The sequence below is a fragment of the Eriocheir sinensis genome, chromosome 59, assembly GCF_024679095.1.
Source record: "Eriocheir sinensis breed Jianghai 21 chromosome 59, ASM2467909v1, whole genome shotgun sequence".
In the NCBI taxonomy this organism is placed as follows: domain Eukaryota; kingdom Metazoa; phylum Arthropoda; class Malacostraca; order Decapoda; family Varunidae; genus Eriocheir; species Eriocheir sinensis.
In genome coordinates this window covers 2,706,105-2,723,464 of record NC_066567.1, presented here as the reverse complement: position 1 = coordinate 2,723,464, position 17,360 = coordinate 2,706,105, and the positions used below count along the sequence as shown (strand labels likewise).

Sequence of the window (17,360 nt, the reverse complement as noted above, 5' to 3'; positions counted from 1 at the left end):
ACGGTTTACCCATTCAGTCGAGTCGATGTAACACAGACATTGGAAGGAGTTTCTTTTCAAACCGAGTCATCCGCCACTGGAACAATCTTCCCTCAGAAGTAGTAAATGCGAATACCATCAACTTGAAATATCGAATCGACCGTCATTTCGCTGCGTCAAGAGTAAATTGAATATCGAGGTGCTTTCATCTGCTCCTCAAGCCCCAAGTGGCTGTCGAGTAGATTAAATCACCAAAGCGGGCAACCTCGTAATGAGCCAATAGGTTTTCTGTGGCCTGCATTTCCATGTTTCCACGTTTCCTTCTCATCCCTTCCCTATCCTACCCTACCCTACCCTACCCTTCCCTTCCCTTCCTTTCCCTTCCCTTTCCTTTCCTACCCTACCCTTCCCTTCCCTTCCTTTCCCTTCCCTTCCCTTCCCTTTCCTACCCTACCCTACCCTTCTCTTTCCTTCCCTTCCATTGTCTTCCCATCCTTCCCTTCCCTTCCCTTCCTCACACCTTCCTGCACCCAAAACAACAACTTTTCCCATATAACATTTTTTCATGATGTACTCCTGCGAAGTCCCGCCTCCTCGTGACGTCAGAGCCAACGGTGGGCGCTGATTGGCTGGCCGGGGCAGGGGGAGGGCGGTGATTGGCTGGGGTGCCTGGATATGAGCCAATGGGGGGGGGGGGGGATGGATGCTGCTGTGTGGACCGAGATCAAATGTTGTAAAAAAAAGGCGATTTTTAATAAGATGCTCCCGCCAAAAGTGTCTATTAAGGCGACGATGCTTTGAAGAAGGAGGAGGAGGAGGAAGGAAGGAAGGAAGGAAGGAGATGAGAGGTAAAGACAATAAAGGAGGGAAAGGAAACAATGATATGAGAGAGGAAGGAGGAGGAAGAGGGGGAGGAAGGAAGGAAGGAAGGAAGGAAGGATGAAGAGGAGGAGGAAGAAAGGAAGGAAGGAAGGACGAAAGAAATAAGATGAGAGGTAAAGACATGATAAAAGAGAGAAAGGGAACTGAGAGGAGAGGAAGGATGAGGAGAAGGAAGAGGAGTAGGAGGAGGATGATGATGAGGTGGAGGAGGTGGAGGAGGAAGAGAAAGAGGAGGAGGAGGAGGAGGAGGAGTTAAGGAATGAGATGAAAAGGCAAAGGAATGATGAAGGAGAGAAAGGAAATAGTAAGAGGAGAGAGGAAGAAAGGAGGATAAGGAGGAGGAAGAAGAAGAAGAGGAGGAGGAGGAGGAGGAGAGAAGAAAATGATGAGATGAAGAGTAAGAAGATAATAAAAGAGGGAAGATGTTGACGGGAGGAATGAGAGAGAGAAAGAAGGAGAGGAGGAAAAAAGGAGGGAGAAACGAAGGAAAGGAAGGAAGGAAATGAGAAGAGGAAAAAGGAGAAGATGGGAGAGAAAGAAAGGGAGGCTAAGGTGATGAGGAAGAATGAGGGAAGAAAGAAAGGAGGGAAGGAGGAAGGGAGGAGAAGGAAGACACGGAAGGAGGGAAAGAGTAAGAAGGTATGAAAGAAGGAGTAAGAAGGAGAGAAGAAAAGAGAGATGAAGGAAGGGAGGTGATGTAAGGAGAGCGAAGGAAGAGAAAAGGAGATAAGGAAGAAACAATGAAGGAGGGAAAAAGGGAAAGAAAGAATAGGAAAGAGTGAAAAAGGAGAGAAAGAGTATGAAGATAGAAGGAAAATCAAGAGGAAAGAGTAAGAAGAGGGGAAGAGAGGGAGAAAGGAAGAAAAGAAAGAAAGAGGAAATAGGAAAATGAAGGAATGTGGGGAGAAAAAGAGGAAGATGATTGGAAGGATAGGAATAGGAAAGAATGGAAGAAAGGAGGGAAGGGATTAAAGGAAAGAAGGAGATGAGATAGAAAATGGAGGAAAGAGAGGAAAGAAGAAAAGAAGAAGGGATATAAATAGGAAGAAAGTAAGAGGGAGTTTCAAGGGAAGGAAGAAAAAAAAGAAAGGAAAGAAGAATGAATGAACTGGATGGAATGATGAAGGAAGGATGGAAAAAGGGAAGGAAGGAAAGGGGAATGAAAAGAGAGAGAGTAAAGAATGAGGGAAGGAGAGAAAAGGAAGAGTGTAAGAAGGAAGAAAAGAAAGAAGGAGAGAAGGAAGGACAGATTGCATTATTGCTATGTGTTTGTCTGTATCGTGTGTGTGTGTGTGTGTGTGTGTGTGTGTGTGTGTGTGTGTGTGTGTGTGTGTGTGTGTCATCTCTTTGAGTCTTTGTCATATGAGATATCTTTCATCCCCAATATTACTCTCTCTCTCTCTCTCTCTGGTTTGTTCTTCATTCTCGTCCTTCTCTTCCTTCTTCTCCATGTCCACCTCTTCCTCCTCCTCCTCCTCCTCCTCCTCCTCCTCCTCCTCCTCCTCCTCCTCCTCCTCTTCATTCTCACTTCTCCCGAGTCTCACATAAGCTCTATTCTCCCTTCCTTACTTTTTTAATTCAACTAGTCCCTCCCTCCCTCTCTCCCTCCCTCCTTCTCTCCCTCCCTCCCTCTCTCTCTCCCTCTCTCCTTCTCTCTCTCCTCTCATCCATCTTTTCTTCCTTCCCTTATTTTCTTTCCGTCCTCCTCCTTCTCCTTTATTGCTTTTCTCTCTCTCTCTCTCTCTCTCTCTCTCTCTCTCTCCAACATTCATGTAAATTGTCTATTGTCTATAGAGATTTATCTGTAAGGCTGAACTCTTCGCTCAAACTTTCTGTAACAACTCCACTCTGGACGATTCTGGGCATATTCCTCCCACTCATCCCCCCTCTGACTCCTTTATGCCTGTTATTACGATTCTTAAGAAGGATGTTTTCTATGCCCTCTCTGGCCTCAATTCTCAGAAGGCTTATGGACCTGATGGAGTGCCTCCTATTGTCCTTAAAAACTGTGCCTCCGTGCTGTCACCCTGCCTGGTCAAACTCTTTCGCCTCTGCCTGTCAACATCTACCTTTCCTTCCTGCTGGAAGTACGCCTTCATACAGCTTGTGCCTAAGAAGGGTGACCGTTCCAATCCCCCAAACTACCGCCCTATAGCTTTACTTTCCTGTCTATCTAAAGCTTTTGAATCAATCCTTAACCGACAGATTCAAAAGCACCTCTCCACTTTTGACCTTCTACCTGATCGCAAGTATGGGTTCCGCAAGGGACGTTCTACTGGCGATCTTCTTACTCTCTTAACTGATAGTCTCTTACTCTTACTGATAGTCTTCTACCTCTTAAATTCCGCCGCCATGTTGCCTTTCTTTCTATCTTCTATCGATATTATCACGCTGACTGTTCTTCTGAACTTGCTAACTGCATGCCTCCCCCCCTCCCGCGGCCTCACTGCACACGACTTTCTACTCAAGCTCATCCCTATACTGTCCAAATCCCTTTCGCACGAGTTAACCAGCATTTTCACTCTTTCATCCCTCACGCTGGTAAACTCTGGAACAATAATTGACCTATCTTTCGGCCACTCCTTTTGACTTTTTTGTAGGAAAAGTGAGTAGCGGGCTTTTTTTTCATTATTGTTTCCTTTTTTTTTGCCCTTGAACTGTTTCCTCTACTGTAAAAGAGAGAGAGAGAGAGAGAGAGAGAGAGAGAGAGAGAGAGAGAGAGAGAGAGAGAGATGAATAAGGGATGAATGAAGAGGAGGGGAAAAAACAAATAGACAGATGAGAGAGAAAATTTCCTATTCTCTCTCTCTCTCTCTCTCTCTCTCTCTCTCTCTCTCTCTCTCTCTCGGTAACTTATCTAAATGGAGTTTTCTCACATCATTCTCTCCACCTTCTCTCCGTTTCCCCTTACCTCTTCTCTCCTTCTCTCCTCTTATATTTCTCCTTTCCTTCCTTCCTTTCCTCCTGTCTTTCCTTCTATTTTGTTCTTTCCTTCTCCTTCCCTTCTATCTTTCCTTCCATTCTTTTACTCTCTCTTCCTCCTTTCCTTTCATTATTTCCTTCCATTTCCTTCTTTCTTCCTTTTTTCCCTTTTATCTTTCCTTCATTCATCTTTTCTACCCTCCTCACTCTCATTTCTTTCTTTCTTTTTTCTTTCTCCCCTTCTTACTGTGTCTTCCTCCTGTGCTTCCTTTCTTTCCTCCATTTCTTCTTTCCTTCCTTCCTTCCTTCCTTTTTTTACTTTGTTTCTTTTTTCTTTCTTTCTTTCTTTCTTTCTTTCTTACTTACTTACTTCTTTCTTTCCTTCCTTCCTTCCTTCCCTCCTTTCTTCCATTCTTCTTTCCTACATTTTTTCGTTATCAAACAAACTTGAAGACAATTAAAACTTTCATTCCGTATAGTTTTTCCTGAAAAGTACAGAGAGAGAGAGAGAGAGAGAGAGAGAGAGAGAGAATAGAAAAAAACTATGCATTATGTATGTGAATAATTGAGCGCCTATTGGATCTCTCTCTCTCTCTCTCTCTCTCTCTCTCTCTCTCTCTAATACTCATATCTGTCAATTTTCGTTCACACCACCACCCCCTCTCTCCTCCTCCTCCTCCTCCTGTATTGCAGTCTCTCATTTCATCATGGGTAGGGTGGCCGAGGGGTCGAGAATAGACAGATTCCCAAATACAGACAAATGGAAGGGCAGGTGGATAGATAGACAGACAGAGAGAGAGAGAGAGAGAGAGAGAGAGAGAATGTGGTTGCTAATGTTATTGAACTATACACACACACACACACACACACACACACACACACGCACACACACACACGCACGCACACACACACACGCACACACACGCACACACACACACACAATCACCACTTCATAACCCTGATTTAAGGTCAACGTAGCGGAAGGAACACGGCGTGGCAGCCATATTTACGGGTTGCACAGCGGCGAGTGGCGAATCGTTTGGCGGAGGTGGCGGAGCTGATGAAAGGGTGGAGGAAGAGAAAGGAAGAAAGAAAGAAAGAAAGGAGGAAAGGGGAGGGAAAGAATGAAGGAAGGAAGGAAGATGGAAAAGTAATGGAAAGAGGGCGGTCAGAAGGATGGAAAGACGAAAGATAAATAGAGAAGGAAGGAAGGAAGGAAAAAACAAAGAAAGAATGGAGGAAAGGGGAGGAAAAGAAGAAGAAAGGAAGATGAAAAAGTAATGGAAAGAGGCTAGTCAGAAGGATGGAAAGACGAAAGATAGATAGAGAAGGAAGGAAGGAAGGAAGGAATGCAAGAAAGAATGAAAGGAGGAAAGAAGAGGAATAGAAGAATGAAAGAAGAAAGATAGAGAAATATAGGAGAGAGGAAAATCAGAAGAAAGTAAGAAAGGAAGGAATGCAAGAAAAAAAGATAGAAAGAAAGAGAGAATAAATGAAGGAAAGGGGAAAAATAAAAGAAGAAAGGAAGGAAGACAGAGAAGTAAAGGAAGAGGAAAGTCGGAAAGAATGAAGGAAGGAAGGAATATAAGAAAGAAAAAAAGAAAGAAAGAAAAAAGGAAAAGAGAGAAGAGAAGAAGGAGGTACAGAAGATGAAGAAGTAAAGGAGGAGGGAAAGTAAGAAGAAAGGAAGGAAGGAATGTAAGAAAGAGAGAACATAGAAAGGTAGAGAGAGGAAAAGAAGAAGGAAGGAAGAAGACAAAAAAGCGAAGAAAGGAAATCAGAATGAATGTGTGTAAAGATAAAAGAAAGAAGGAAAGGAGAGGAAAAAGAAGAAAGAAGTAAGGAGGAGAGAGAAATTAATGAGGAGGGGAAACGGAGGAGGGAAAGAAAGAAAGGATGGAAAGGGAGGAAAAGAAGAAAAAAGAAGAAGTGTTGGGAAGGAGGTGGGAAAAACAGAAGTAATGAAGGAAGGAAGGACAAGGACAAAAATAGAATAATGAGAAAAAGAAAGGAAAATAAAAATGAATAAATGAAAAAAAGCAAATAATGGAAGGAATAACGATTGAATAAGTGAAACGAAGAAAGAAGAAAAAATTGAAAGTAAATAAATGAAAACTAAAAGGAAAGAAGGAATGAAAAAGGAAGAAAGGAAACCAGAATAAAGTGAAGGAATGGAGATAAAACGAACAAGAGAAAAGAAAGAAAAAATAATGGAAAGAATGAATGAAAGGCAGTAAACAGGAGGAAAGGAAGGAAAGAAAGGAAGGGAAAAGGAGACAACCAAAGAAACAGTGAAGAATGAAAGATTAAAAGAAGAAAGGAAGGGAAGACAAACGCGAAGAATGAATAAGAGAATGAAAAAAAAAACAAAAAAACAAATAAAAGAGCGAAATAAAAGATATGTTAGAGAAATTCATTATTATTATTCTTGTATTTTATGAATGTTTGTTTGTTTACTTTGTTTGTAGTGTTTGTTTACCTGTTTGTTTACCTTCCTCTATTTTTTGTTTGCCCAATTGTTGATTTCATTTGTCTTTTTTTTTTAAGATCCATAATGTTGATTGGTTTTGGGGTGACGTGTGTGTGTGTGTGTGTGTGTGTGTGTGTGTGTGTGTGTGTGTGTGTGTGTGTGTGTGTGTCCGAAAAAAATATTTGGTCGGAAAAATTGTGGGAATGCTTTTGCGCGTTTGTGTTTGTGTGTTTGTGTGTTTGTTTGAACTTGTTGTTGTTGTTGTTGTTAATATTATTATTATTATTATTATTATTATTATTATTATTATTATTATTATTATTATTATTATTATTATTATTATTATTATTATTTTATTTACACATTTTCCACCAACGCTATCTCCTCCTGTTCTTCCTCCTCCTTCTTTTTCTCCTCTTTCTCCTCCTCTTCCTCCTCCTCCTCCTGTTACTTTTCAGTCACACTCCTCCACATTCGCCATTCTTCTCCTTTCCTGCTGTCCTTCTTCCTCTTCCTCCCTCCCTCCTTCTCCCTCTCTCCCTTCCTCCCTCCCTCCCTCCTTCCATTCACATTCAACAAAGAAGACATTTCGGTGATGGGTCAAGGGAAGAGATGGAGGAACAGGAGGAGGAGGAGGAGGAGGAGGAGGAGGAGAAGGAAAGACATAAGAAGAAACAGTTGAAATGTTTGTAAATATATAAGAGAAAGATATATTTACTTTCTCTCTCTCTCTCTCTCTCTCTCTCTCATCGGTGTAGCCATCTAAAACAATGACCGACTTGGGAATACTTTCTTCTTTTTCTCCTCCTCCTCCTCCTCCTCCTCCTCCTCCTCCTCCTCTTCCCTATCCTCAAATAAATCTTTCTTACCTTCTCTTACTTATCTCTCAGTTCTCAAGACCTCACATTATTATTTCAAGAGAGAGAGAGAGAGAGAGAGAGAGAGAGAGAGAGAGAGAGAGAGAGAGAGAGAGAGAGAGAGAGAGAGAGAGAGAGAGAGAGAGAGAGAGAGAGAGAGAGAGAGAGAGAGCGCAGGTGTGTTGTTTGTCTTTACCTGGTGAGTAATGATGGAAAGAGAGCCTCCGTGGACGTGTTTTGGTAGCTGTTTGTTGTGTTTGTTCTTTTGTTTGTTTGTTAGTTTTGTTGTTGTTGTTGTTTTTGTTGTTGTTGGTGGTGGTGATTTTGGTTTTTGATTTTATTTTCCTTTTACTGTTATTCCGTTTCTTTCTGTCTTCTCTTTTTCTTCTTCCTTCTCCTCCGCCTCTTCTTCCTCCTCCACGCCACACACCTTGCTCAGCCGTGTGAAAAGCGACTCAGCGACTCAACCTCCTTACGCTGGACAAGAGACGTTTACGACACTAGATTCAGGTCTTCAAGTACCAGAAAAAGTTCAGTAACGTCGATCACTCCAAGTTCATTAAGTTACCAACAAACTGAAGAATTAGAAACAACGAAAGGTCTACCGATTCGAGCGAGGCGATGTAGTACAGACTCTGGCAGGAGATTATTTTTATCACAAGCCGAGTCATCCGTCAGTGGAACAACCCTCCTGCAGAAGTAGTGAGTGCGGACGGTTCCTCCCCCTTCTCTACCCCTTTTCCTGTGTCCTTTCACCTCTACCCACGAAGCTCCCATTCTACCTGGAAACCATATTAAAATTCCCTGCTTACCTGTTCTCCCCTGCTTCCTCCCTGCCTACCCACCCTTCAGGCTCCCGTACTCCCCTCTAACCTCCCTCAATCCCCTTACAATTTCACGGCTGTTTCATCACCCGTTGCTGTTGTTGTGGTTGTTAATGTTGATGTTGATGATGATGATGATAATGATGTTTTTAGTTCTTTCTTTTATTTTCCTTTTAGTGTTTCTCCTTTCTTTCTTTGTTTTCTCTTTCTCTCCTTGCTTGCTCTTTCTTTTCATGCTTGCTGTTACCTGACTTTCCGTACTTCCATGTTTCCTCCTCCTCCTCCTCCTCCTCCTCCTTCCTTCCTTCCTTTATTGTCATTCCTCTACTGGCCTTTTCCTTATAGCCTCCACACACACACACACACACACACACAGAGAGAGAGAGAGAGAGAGAGAGAGAGAGAGAGAGAGAGAGAGAGAGAGAGAGAGAGAGAGAGAGAACCAAATAACTGTGATAGATCCCTTTAAATCCCAGAATCCTACCCTACCTCTCCTCCTCCCGCTCCTCCTGCTCGTCCTCCTCCTCCTCCTCCTCCTCCTCCTCCTGCTCACCTGTAATTAAATATCTCCTCTCTTCTTCCTCAGGTGTTGGGGTCACGTGCTGAAGGAAAGAGAAAGTAATCACCGCCAAGACCGAGACCAAAATCACTGTTACCAAGACCAGGACCAATATCACTGTTACCAAGACCACCACCACCACCACCACCACCTCCTCCTCCTTCCCTCCTCCACGTTGTACAAAAAGGAAGATCTGAGCACATTCTTCCATCCTCCTCCACCTCTCCTCCTCCTCCTCTTCTTCCTGATTGGACTCCACGGGTTTCTTCCTCCTCCTCCTCCTCCTCCTCTTCTTCTCTCTTCCTTCCCTTCTCTGTAGTGTGAAGGACAAAAGGAAGAACTAAAGGCCAGATGTGAGCGAAGGAAGGAAGAAGGAAAAAGGAAGAAGGAAGGAGTGGGAAGATTTTCAAGATGGCGACCGCGTGACACTCCTCCTACAGAATGGAAGCTGCAGGAGGAGGAGGAGGAGGAGGAGGAGGAGGAGGAGGAGGCCTAGGAGGAGGAGTAAACGGAGCAGCAACTGGGAATGGAGGAGTAGGTGTTGGGATAGGAGGAAGTGGAGGAATAGGAGGAGGAGGAGGAGGAGGAGGAGGAGGAGGAAGTGGAGTTGGAGGAGTAGAAGGAGGAAGAGGAGTAGGAGTAGGAGGAATGATGAGCATGGGACCGAGCTCGCCTGGCATAGGAGGGAGAGGAGGAGGAGGAGGAGAGAGAGGAGGAGGAGGAGGAAAAAGAGGAGGGATGGCGAGAAGGGCGAGTCTAGGGAACCAACCGACGCAAGAACGATGGGTCTGTCCGAACGACCGACACCTCGCCCTCAGAGCCAAGTAAGTTATCTCTCTCTCTCTCTCTCTCTCTCTCTTCTTTATCGCTGTTTTTGTTATTTCGTGATTCTTTTGCGTTTTTTTCGTCTGTTTCTTCTTTTTTTTTCTTCTTCTTTTTCTTCTTCTTTTTCATCTTTCTTCTTCTTTTTCTTCTTTTTCTTTTTCATCTTTTTTCTTCTTCTTCTTCTTCTTCTTCCTACAGATTAACTTCTCCCTCTTCCTCTTTCAGGCACACTTTCTCCTCCCACTCCACCTCTTTTTCCTCCTCCTCCTCCTCCTCCTCCTCCACTTCTACTTATGTGCTTTGCTGTTTGTTTTTAATTATCGCCTTTGTCTGTTTATTTGCTGGTGTTTTAATTAGTCTCTCTCTCTCTCTCTCTCTCTCTCTCTCTCTCTCTCTCTCTCTCTCTCTCTCTCTCTCTCTTTTACCCCTTCTATCTATCCACTAATTCCTTTCCTTTCCTTTTCTCCCATTCTCCTTTTTTTTCTTCCTCTTTCCTCCTCTTTCCCTTCTCTTTTCCCTTCTTTACCTTTCTCCCAACATTTCTCTTCAACTTCTTCCTTTTCTTCTTTCACTCTTTCTTCGTCTCCTCTCCCAATCACACCCTTCTTCTTCTTCTTCTTCTTCTTCTTCTTCTTCTTCTTCTAATTCCCTCATTCTCTTTTCCTGCAACTATATTCTCCCTATTTTCTCCTCTCTCCTTTTCTTTCCTATCTCTTCTGTTATTCTATTTTCCTATTCTCTTCCCCTATGCCCACTCCCCTCTTTCTCTTGTTTTTGCACCCTATTCTCTACCCCCATATCTTTTCTCCTCTTCTTTCCCTATCTTTCTCTCTTCCTCCCACCCACTCCTTCTATCTCCCCTTTCCTCACCCTGTTCTCCTCTCCCATATCTCTTTTCCCCTTCTTCCCCTTGTTTTCCCATTCTCTTCTCTACTCTCCACCCTTCTTTCCCCCCTTCCTTCTCATTCTTCTCTCCCATACTCTGCCCCCCATCCTTTTCCCTCGTCCTTCTCTTTACAAACCTCTGTGTGGGAGGGACTTAGGAATCTCAGTGAGCTCCGACCTCCGTCCTGGGGCTCAATGCATTCAGGCTAGGAATCGTTCAAACAGGATGCTGGGATTCATTTCAATGAGCGTAAGCAATAGAAGCGCTGAAGTCATCCTCAAGCTTTACTGAGCACTAGTTAGACCTCACCTCGAGTATGCTATCCAGTTTTGGTCGCCTTACTATGGAATGGATATCAAGATGTTAGAATCTGTACAGAGGAGGATGACAAAAATTATTCAAGGGGTGAAAAACTTGTCATATAAGGATAGACTGAAGCATTCATATCTGCTTTCTCTCAAAAGGCGAACGTTATTATAGATACATTTCCTCCCGAAACTGACCTATCTTTCGGCCACCTCTTTGGATTCTTTTTAGGAGCAGTGAGTAGCGGGCTTTTTTTTTTTATTAATGTTTGCTTTTTGTGTGCCCTTGAACTGTCTCCTTTGCTGTAAAAAAAAAAAAAAAAAAGAAGAGGTTGAATAAATTCCTGGATATTGAGGTTAGGTGGGCTTAGGCTTACAGGAGCTGCATTGTACAGGCTAACCGGCCTCTTGCATACTCCTTACGTTCATATGTTCTTATGCATCCCTCTTTCTCCCCTTTCCCCTCTCTTCTTTATTCATACACCTCTTCCCCCTTCTTTTTCCCCTCTACACTCCTACTCCAGTCACTTTTTCTCCCTCCACACACTCCACCCCCAAAATCTTTTCTCTTCTGTTCCCTTCCTCCCCATCTTTACGACCCCTATGAGCCCCCCCTCACTTCCCCCCCCCCCCCACACACACACATCCTATCTCTCTTTTCCCCTTCTCTTCCTCTCCTCACTACCACTCTCCCACAACCCACCACTCACTCCTCCACCCCGCCACTCTTCCCCCACTCCACCCACTCACCCTTCTCTTCACCCGTCTCCCTTCCCCTCTACCGATCTCCCCGCCCCCTTCACCCACCTTCCGCCCTAGCTCACCCGTGTCCCTATCCCCCTCAGACTCAAGATGGGCTGGTCCACCTCGCAGCCGGCGCCCGTCACCCGCCAGGACTCGCTGTCGGAGGCGGAGACGAAGATTATCCTGGAGGTGATCAAAAGGGCGGAGGAGCTGGAGATGAACGAGCAGCTCAGGATCGGGTGAGTACAGTGAGGAGGAGGAGGAGGAGGAGGAGGAGGAGGAGGAGGAGAGGATGTGGTTAGATAGGGTACGTAGAGTCAAGAAGAGGTTAACTGTTAACAGGTAGAACGTGTGGGAAGAGGAAGAAGAGGAAGAGGAGCAGGAGGAGGACGAGGAGGAAGAGAGTTGAACTTGATTGGGAGGTAGAGGGTGCAAAGGGGATGACATTTGGGTAGAAGGTATAGGAATACATAGGTATACATTGGAAGAACAGACACCAGAAGACCTGGCGGTCTATGGCGATATATACGTAGGAAAAGGAAGAAAAAAAAGAAGGAGATAGAGGAGAGGTCCCACACACAGAAGACCTGGCGGTCTATGGCGAGGGTGTCTGTTTACTACCGCAACTACTAGTGATCTACGTGTAGGACAGGACAGAATAGACGAAGGCTCCTCCCCACCCACCTCTCCCTCCGGCAAGGTGCCGGCAGGAAATAGTTAGAACACCATGTACCTTTAAGGAAGAAAGGGACATGGAGATTTTACAGTAAAGAAAAAAATAAGAGAAAATTACTACCCTGAACTTACGCTACTGGTGACCTGAGCTGTGGGGGAAACTATTAACACATTAAGGCTTCAGGTTGGAGCCGTGCTGCAGTGTGCCTGAAACATACGAAAAGGGTCGGTAAAATCCTGTATCCCTGAAGTACTTATCTAATGAAGACTTGAAGCTATTGATACTCTGCGAGGGAGGGGAGGAGGAGGAGGAGTCGGGGGTAGGAGGAGGGAGGGGAGGAGGAGGAAGGGGAGGAGGAGGAAGGGGAGGAGGAGGAGGAGTCGGTGGTCGGAGGAGGGAGGGGAGGAGAAGGAAGGGGGGAGGAGGAGGAGGAGGAGGAGGAGGAAGGGGAGGAGGAGGAGGAGGAGGAGGGGGAGGAGGAGGAGGAGGGGTAGGAGATGGAGGATTGGAGATTAAGGAAAGGGTTCTAGAGGATTAATAAAAAGGTCGAATTAAATTCAATAAAGAGAAAGAGGAGGAGGAACAGGAGGAGGAGGAGGAGGAGGAGGAGGGGGGGATATTTAAAAGAGGAAAAAAAGGAAGAACTTGAGGAGATTTGGAGTAAATGATACAAAAAGGAAGAAATGGAAGACGTAGAGGAGGAGGAGGAGGAGGAGGAAAGTAAAAGTCAGCTAAAAAAAGAAAAAAAAAGTAATCAGAATAAGAAAGAAAGTGCGAGAGCGAGAGAAAGGGAGAGAGAGATGGAGGGAGGAATGAAAGGAAGGAGAGAGGAATGGTGGGAGGGAGGGAAGGAGAGAGGGAGGGAGGGAAGGGAAGGGGAGGCAAAGAGTGCCAGCAATGTGGAGGGATTCTGGAGACACTGATGGGAATTTGGGAGAAGAAGGGAGAGAAGAAGGAGGGAGGGAGGGAAGGAGGAGGGAGAATAAAGGGGAGATGGTGGAGGAGGGAGGAAAGGGACATGGAAGAAGGGAAGAGAGGAGAATGAGACACGAAAAGGAGAAGGAAGGGGAGGAAGATAAGGAAAAGGAGGAGGTGAAAAAATGAAGAGAAAATAAAGGAGGGAATGGACATAGAAGATGGGAAGAGAAGAGAATGGAAGGCATGAAGAAGGGAAGGAAGAAAGAAGAAGATAGAGGAGAGAGAAAGAGGAGGGAAAAGAAGGAAGAAGAGGAAGCAAAGATGAAAGGAAGAGGAAGGGGAATAGGTGGAGAGAGAAAGAACTGGACATGGAAGAAGGGAAGAGAAGAGAATGGAGGCACGAGGAAGGGAAGGAAGAGGAAGAAGACAGAAGAAAGGAGGAGGAGGAGGAGAAGGAAAACAGAAGTGAAGGAGGAAAATATGAATAAAAGAGGATAAAGAGGAGATGGTGAAAGAGAGAAATGGAAACGGATATAGTAGAAAGGAAGAGAAGGAAGGGGAAGAACAAACAGAAGAGGAGGAGGAGGAGGAGGAGGAGGAGGAGGAGGAGGAAAGACGCAAAGAGAGAAAAGATGAAAAGAAGAAGAAAAGACAAGTTAGTAAAAGGAATGGAAGGAAAATAAGAGAAAGGACAAGGAAGAAGGGAAGAGAAGGAAGGGAAGAACAAACACAAGAAGAGGAAGAGGAAGAAAAAAGACATAAAGAAGAAAACATTAACAGAAGAAGAAAAAATAGACAAATGAAAGGAATGGAGAGAAAAAAAGAGAAATAAAGAAGAGAGAAGGAGGGAGAAGAGAGATTAGAAGGAAGAAAGGCGGAGAGGAAATTTGGGATAAAGAAGGGAGAGAAATTTTGAGATAAAGACGAAGAGAAAAATATAAAAGGAGAGGAAAAAGAGGAAAAAGGAAGAAAATACAAGAGAGAAAGGGAGAAAAGGGAATATAAATGGAAGAAAGAAAAGAATAGGAACAGGAAAGGATGAAAAAGAAAGAAAGTTAAAGAAAAGGGAGAAAAGAAAGAAAAAGGGAGAAAAAATAAACTATAGAGAGGAAGGAAGAGGAAGAAAAAAAGGGAATAAAGAAGAAAATTTAAGATAGACAAATAAAAAAAATATTAAAAGTGAAATAAAGAAGGAAGAAAGTTAAAAGGAAATATTAAGGAGAAAAGAAGTTAAAGAGAGGAAGAAAGAGGAAGGAAATAAAGGGTTGTAGAGAAAAGGGGTAAGGTAAAGGAAGGGAAGAAGAAAGAGTTGATAAAGGGAAGAAGAGAGAGAGAGAGAGAAGGAAGAGCTTAAAAAGAAGGAAAAAGATGAAGGAAATAAAGGAAAGAAGAGAGAGAAGAGAGTGTAAAGGGAAGAGAAAGGGAAAGAGAAGAAAGAGGAAGAAAATAAAGGGAAGAGGGAAGAAAAGGAAGATTAAGGAGAACGAAAGAAGAAAAAAAGGGAGATAATTGGGAGAGAAGAAGAGAAGAAAGGAAGAAGAGAGAAAGAAGACAAAAAGGGAGAGAAAATAAAGTAAGAGAGAAAGAAGAGAAAGAAGAGAAAAAAGAGAGAGAGAAAAGAGAGAGAAAAAAAAGAGAAAAAAAAAAAAAAAGAGAGAGAGAGAGAGAGAGAGAGAGAGAGAGAGAGAGAGAGAGAGAGAGAAAGTAAGTGAATTAAGAGAAAGAAGAAGGATAGGAGAGAGAAAAGGGAGAGAGAGAACACAAAAAAATGAGAGGAGAACGCAGAGGAAAGTAGAGATAGAGAATATATATGAAAAAGGGAAGAGAGGAAGATAAAGGGAGGGAAAGGGAAGGAAAGAAAGAGAAAATAAAAGAAAGGGAAAGTGAGAAGGGGAACAGAAAAGGGAGAAAAGGGAGTGGATAAACGTAAAGGGAGATAAAGAGCTCAGGATTAAAAGGGAAAAGGGTAAGAGGGTGGAAGTTAAAGGGAGGAAAGGAAAGGGAGAGAAGGAAGATCAAAAGGGGAGAAAAAAATATAATAGAACTAAAAAAAAGGATAAACTTCTAAACGAAAATGTATGGAGAGAATAAGGAGATACTAATTAAAAGGGAGTAAAAAGGGGAGGGGAGTAAAAGGGAAGGAGGGGAAGGGGGGAGGAGACGGAGGTAAAAGGGAAGAAGAGGAAAAAATAAGGGAAAAGGGAAGAAAAGAAAAAGTGAGAGGTAAATTAAGGCAGAGAATAGAGGGGATATAGAGGAAGAAAGGAAAGAACACACACACACACACACACACACACGTACACAAGTTTTCCATTCAGGCCGCCCATCCCGCGAACAATTTGGCGAGGGAAAACTTTGGCCCAGCCGCCACCCGTGACGCACCGCCAAAACCGGAGCACGCCAACCCGCCGCGCGCGGAGGGTGGCTGGGATAAGTGTGTGGATGGTGTGGCTGTTGTGGTTATTATTATTATTTTTATTATTATTACAACTATTACTGCTGCTATAACTACTGCTATAACTACTGCTATAACTACTGATATAACTACTGTTATGCCAGAGAGGGCATAGAAAACACCATTTGGAAGAATCTTAATAACAGGCATAAAGGAGTCAGAGGGGGGATGAGTAGGAGGAATATGCCCAGAATCGTCCAGGGTGGAGTTCTTACAGAAAGTTTGAGCGAAGAGTTCAGCCTTAGAGACAGATGAGACGGCAGTGCTGCCGTCAGGGTTAAGGAGAGGAGGGAAAGAGGAAGAAGTGAAATTGGAGGAGATATTTTTGGCTAGATGCCAGAAGTCATGGGAAGAATTAGAAGAAGCAAGGTGTTGACATTTTATATTAATGAAAGTAGTTTTGGTAAGTCGGAGAATAAATTTGGCACGATTCCGGGCTGAAATGTAAGGGAGAGTGAGTCAAGATGTGCTCCACTTTAGAATTCAAATAGTCAAAGAATTTTACAGTTAGTAGAGTTAGGTGAGAGATAAACAGCACAGATGTATTTAGTAATAGAATGACAATGAAGTCTTAGCCAGATGGTGGAAAATTCAGAAGAGTCAAGGTCGTGGGCACGAGAGCAAGTGATGTCGTTGCGCACGTAGGCGCAACATCCAGCTTTGGATTGAAATTTAGGATAGAGATAGTAGGAGGGAACAGAGTAGAGGTTGCTGTCAGTAGCCTCAGAAACCTGTGTTTCGGTGAGGAAGAGAAGATGAGGTTTAGAGGAGGAGAGATGGTGTTCCACAGAATGAAAATTAGAACGAAGACCACGAATGTTGCAGAAATTGATAAGGAGGAGGTTCGAGGAGTTATCAGGACACTTCGCAAGTCGGCAACTAGAAGGGGAGTCCTCCCTGGGGGAATTTATGGTCCCCCCCCAGGCGGGGACTCCGAGGCAGTGTTATTTTTCGCCATTTTGAATTTTGAATTTTGGGAAAAGGTGTGTGTGTTGTGTGAATGTAGTGTGGTGTGGAAAGAGAGATGAACTGTCTTTAGAGAGCATGCTGAACTGCTCTCTGGTGTTGATGAGACAAAAAGGGACTACTACTGGTACTGGGATTTATTTCAAGGAGCGTAAGCAACAGAAGCGCCGAAGTCTTCCTCAAACTACATTTAGCATTAGTTAGGCCTCATCTTGACTATGCGATTCAGTTCTGGTCACCTTACTATAGAATGGATATCAAAATGTTAGAATGGGTGCAGAGGAGGATGACTAAGATGATTCAAGGGTTGAGAAACTTGTCTTACGAGAAAAGACTCAGACAGTTAAACTTGCATTCTCTAGAAAGGCGAAGGGTGCGTGGAGACATGATCGAGGTTTATAAATGGATGAAGGGCTTTAATAAGGGGGATATTCGTAAGGTTTTGTTGGTAAGAGAACCGGGTGGGACACGAAGCAATGGGTTTAAACTGGATAAATTCAGATTCAACAGGGACATAGGCAAATATTGCTTTACAAACAGGGTGGTGGATGAGTGGAATAGGCTTAGCAGTCATGTGGTGAGTGCCAATACAATTGTCACATTCAGAAATAGATTAGATAAATTCATGGACAGCGATATTAGGTGGGGTTAGATACACGGGAGCTACACGGGAGCTTAGGTTCAGAGGAGCTGCCTCGTACAGGCCTACCGGCCTCATGCAGACTCCTATGCTCTTATGTTCTTATGTACTACTACTACTACTACTACTACTACTACTACTACTACTGCCACTGCTAGTCACTACTATTGATAATTATAATAATAATAATAATAATAATAATAATAATAATAATAATGATAATAATAATAATAATAATAATAATAATAATAATAATAATAATAATAATAATAATAATAATAATAATAATAATAATAATAATAATAATAATAATAATAATAATAATAATAATAATAATAATAATAATAATGTTAATGATAATAATCGAAATGATTATAATGATGATAATGATGTAATTTTTACGACAACAATTATTACTCTCACTACTGCCGTTAAATTACCAATGCAAAAGA

The 17,360-nt window shown here is 43.2% G+C and overlaps 1 protein-coding gene across 1 annotated transcript in view; it reads left to right on the top strand.

The window, feature by feature from the left end:
• Nucleotides 1–17,360, top strand: part of LOC126985186 (rabphilin-3A-like) — a 216,545-nt gene that overhangs the window by 131,777 nt on the left and 67,408 nt on the right. Inside the window, exons 4-5 of the mRNA XM_050839741.1 lie at nucleotides 8,521–9,317; nucleotides 11,355–11,492. Of these exons, the coding sequence (XP_050695698.1) occupies nucleotides 8,935–9,317; nucleotides 11,355–11,492 (521 nt within the window). The 5' untranslated portion in view covers nucleotides 8,521–8,934. The remainder of the gene's footprint in view (nucleotides 1–8,520; nucleotides 9,318–11,354; nucleotides 11,493–17,360) is intronic.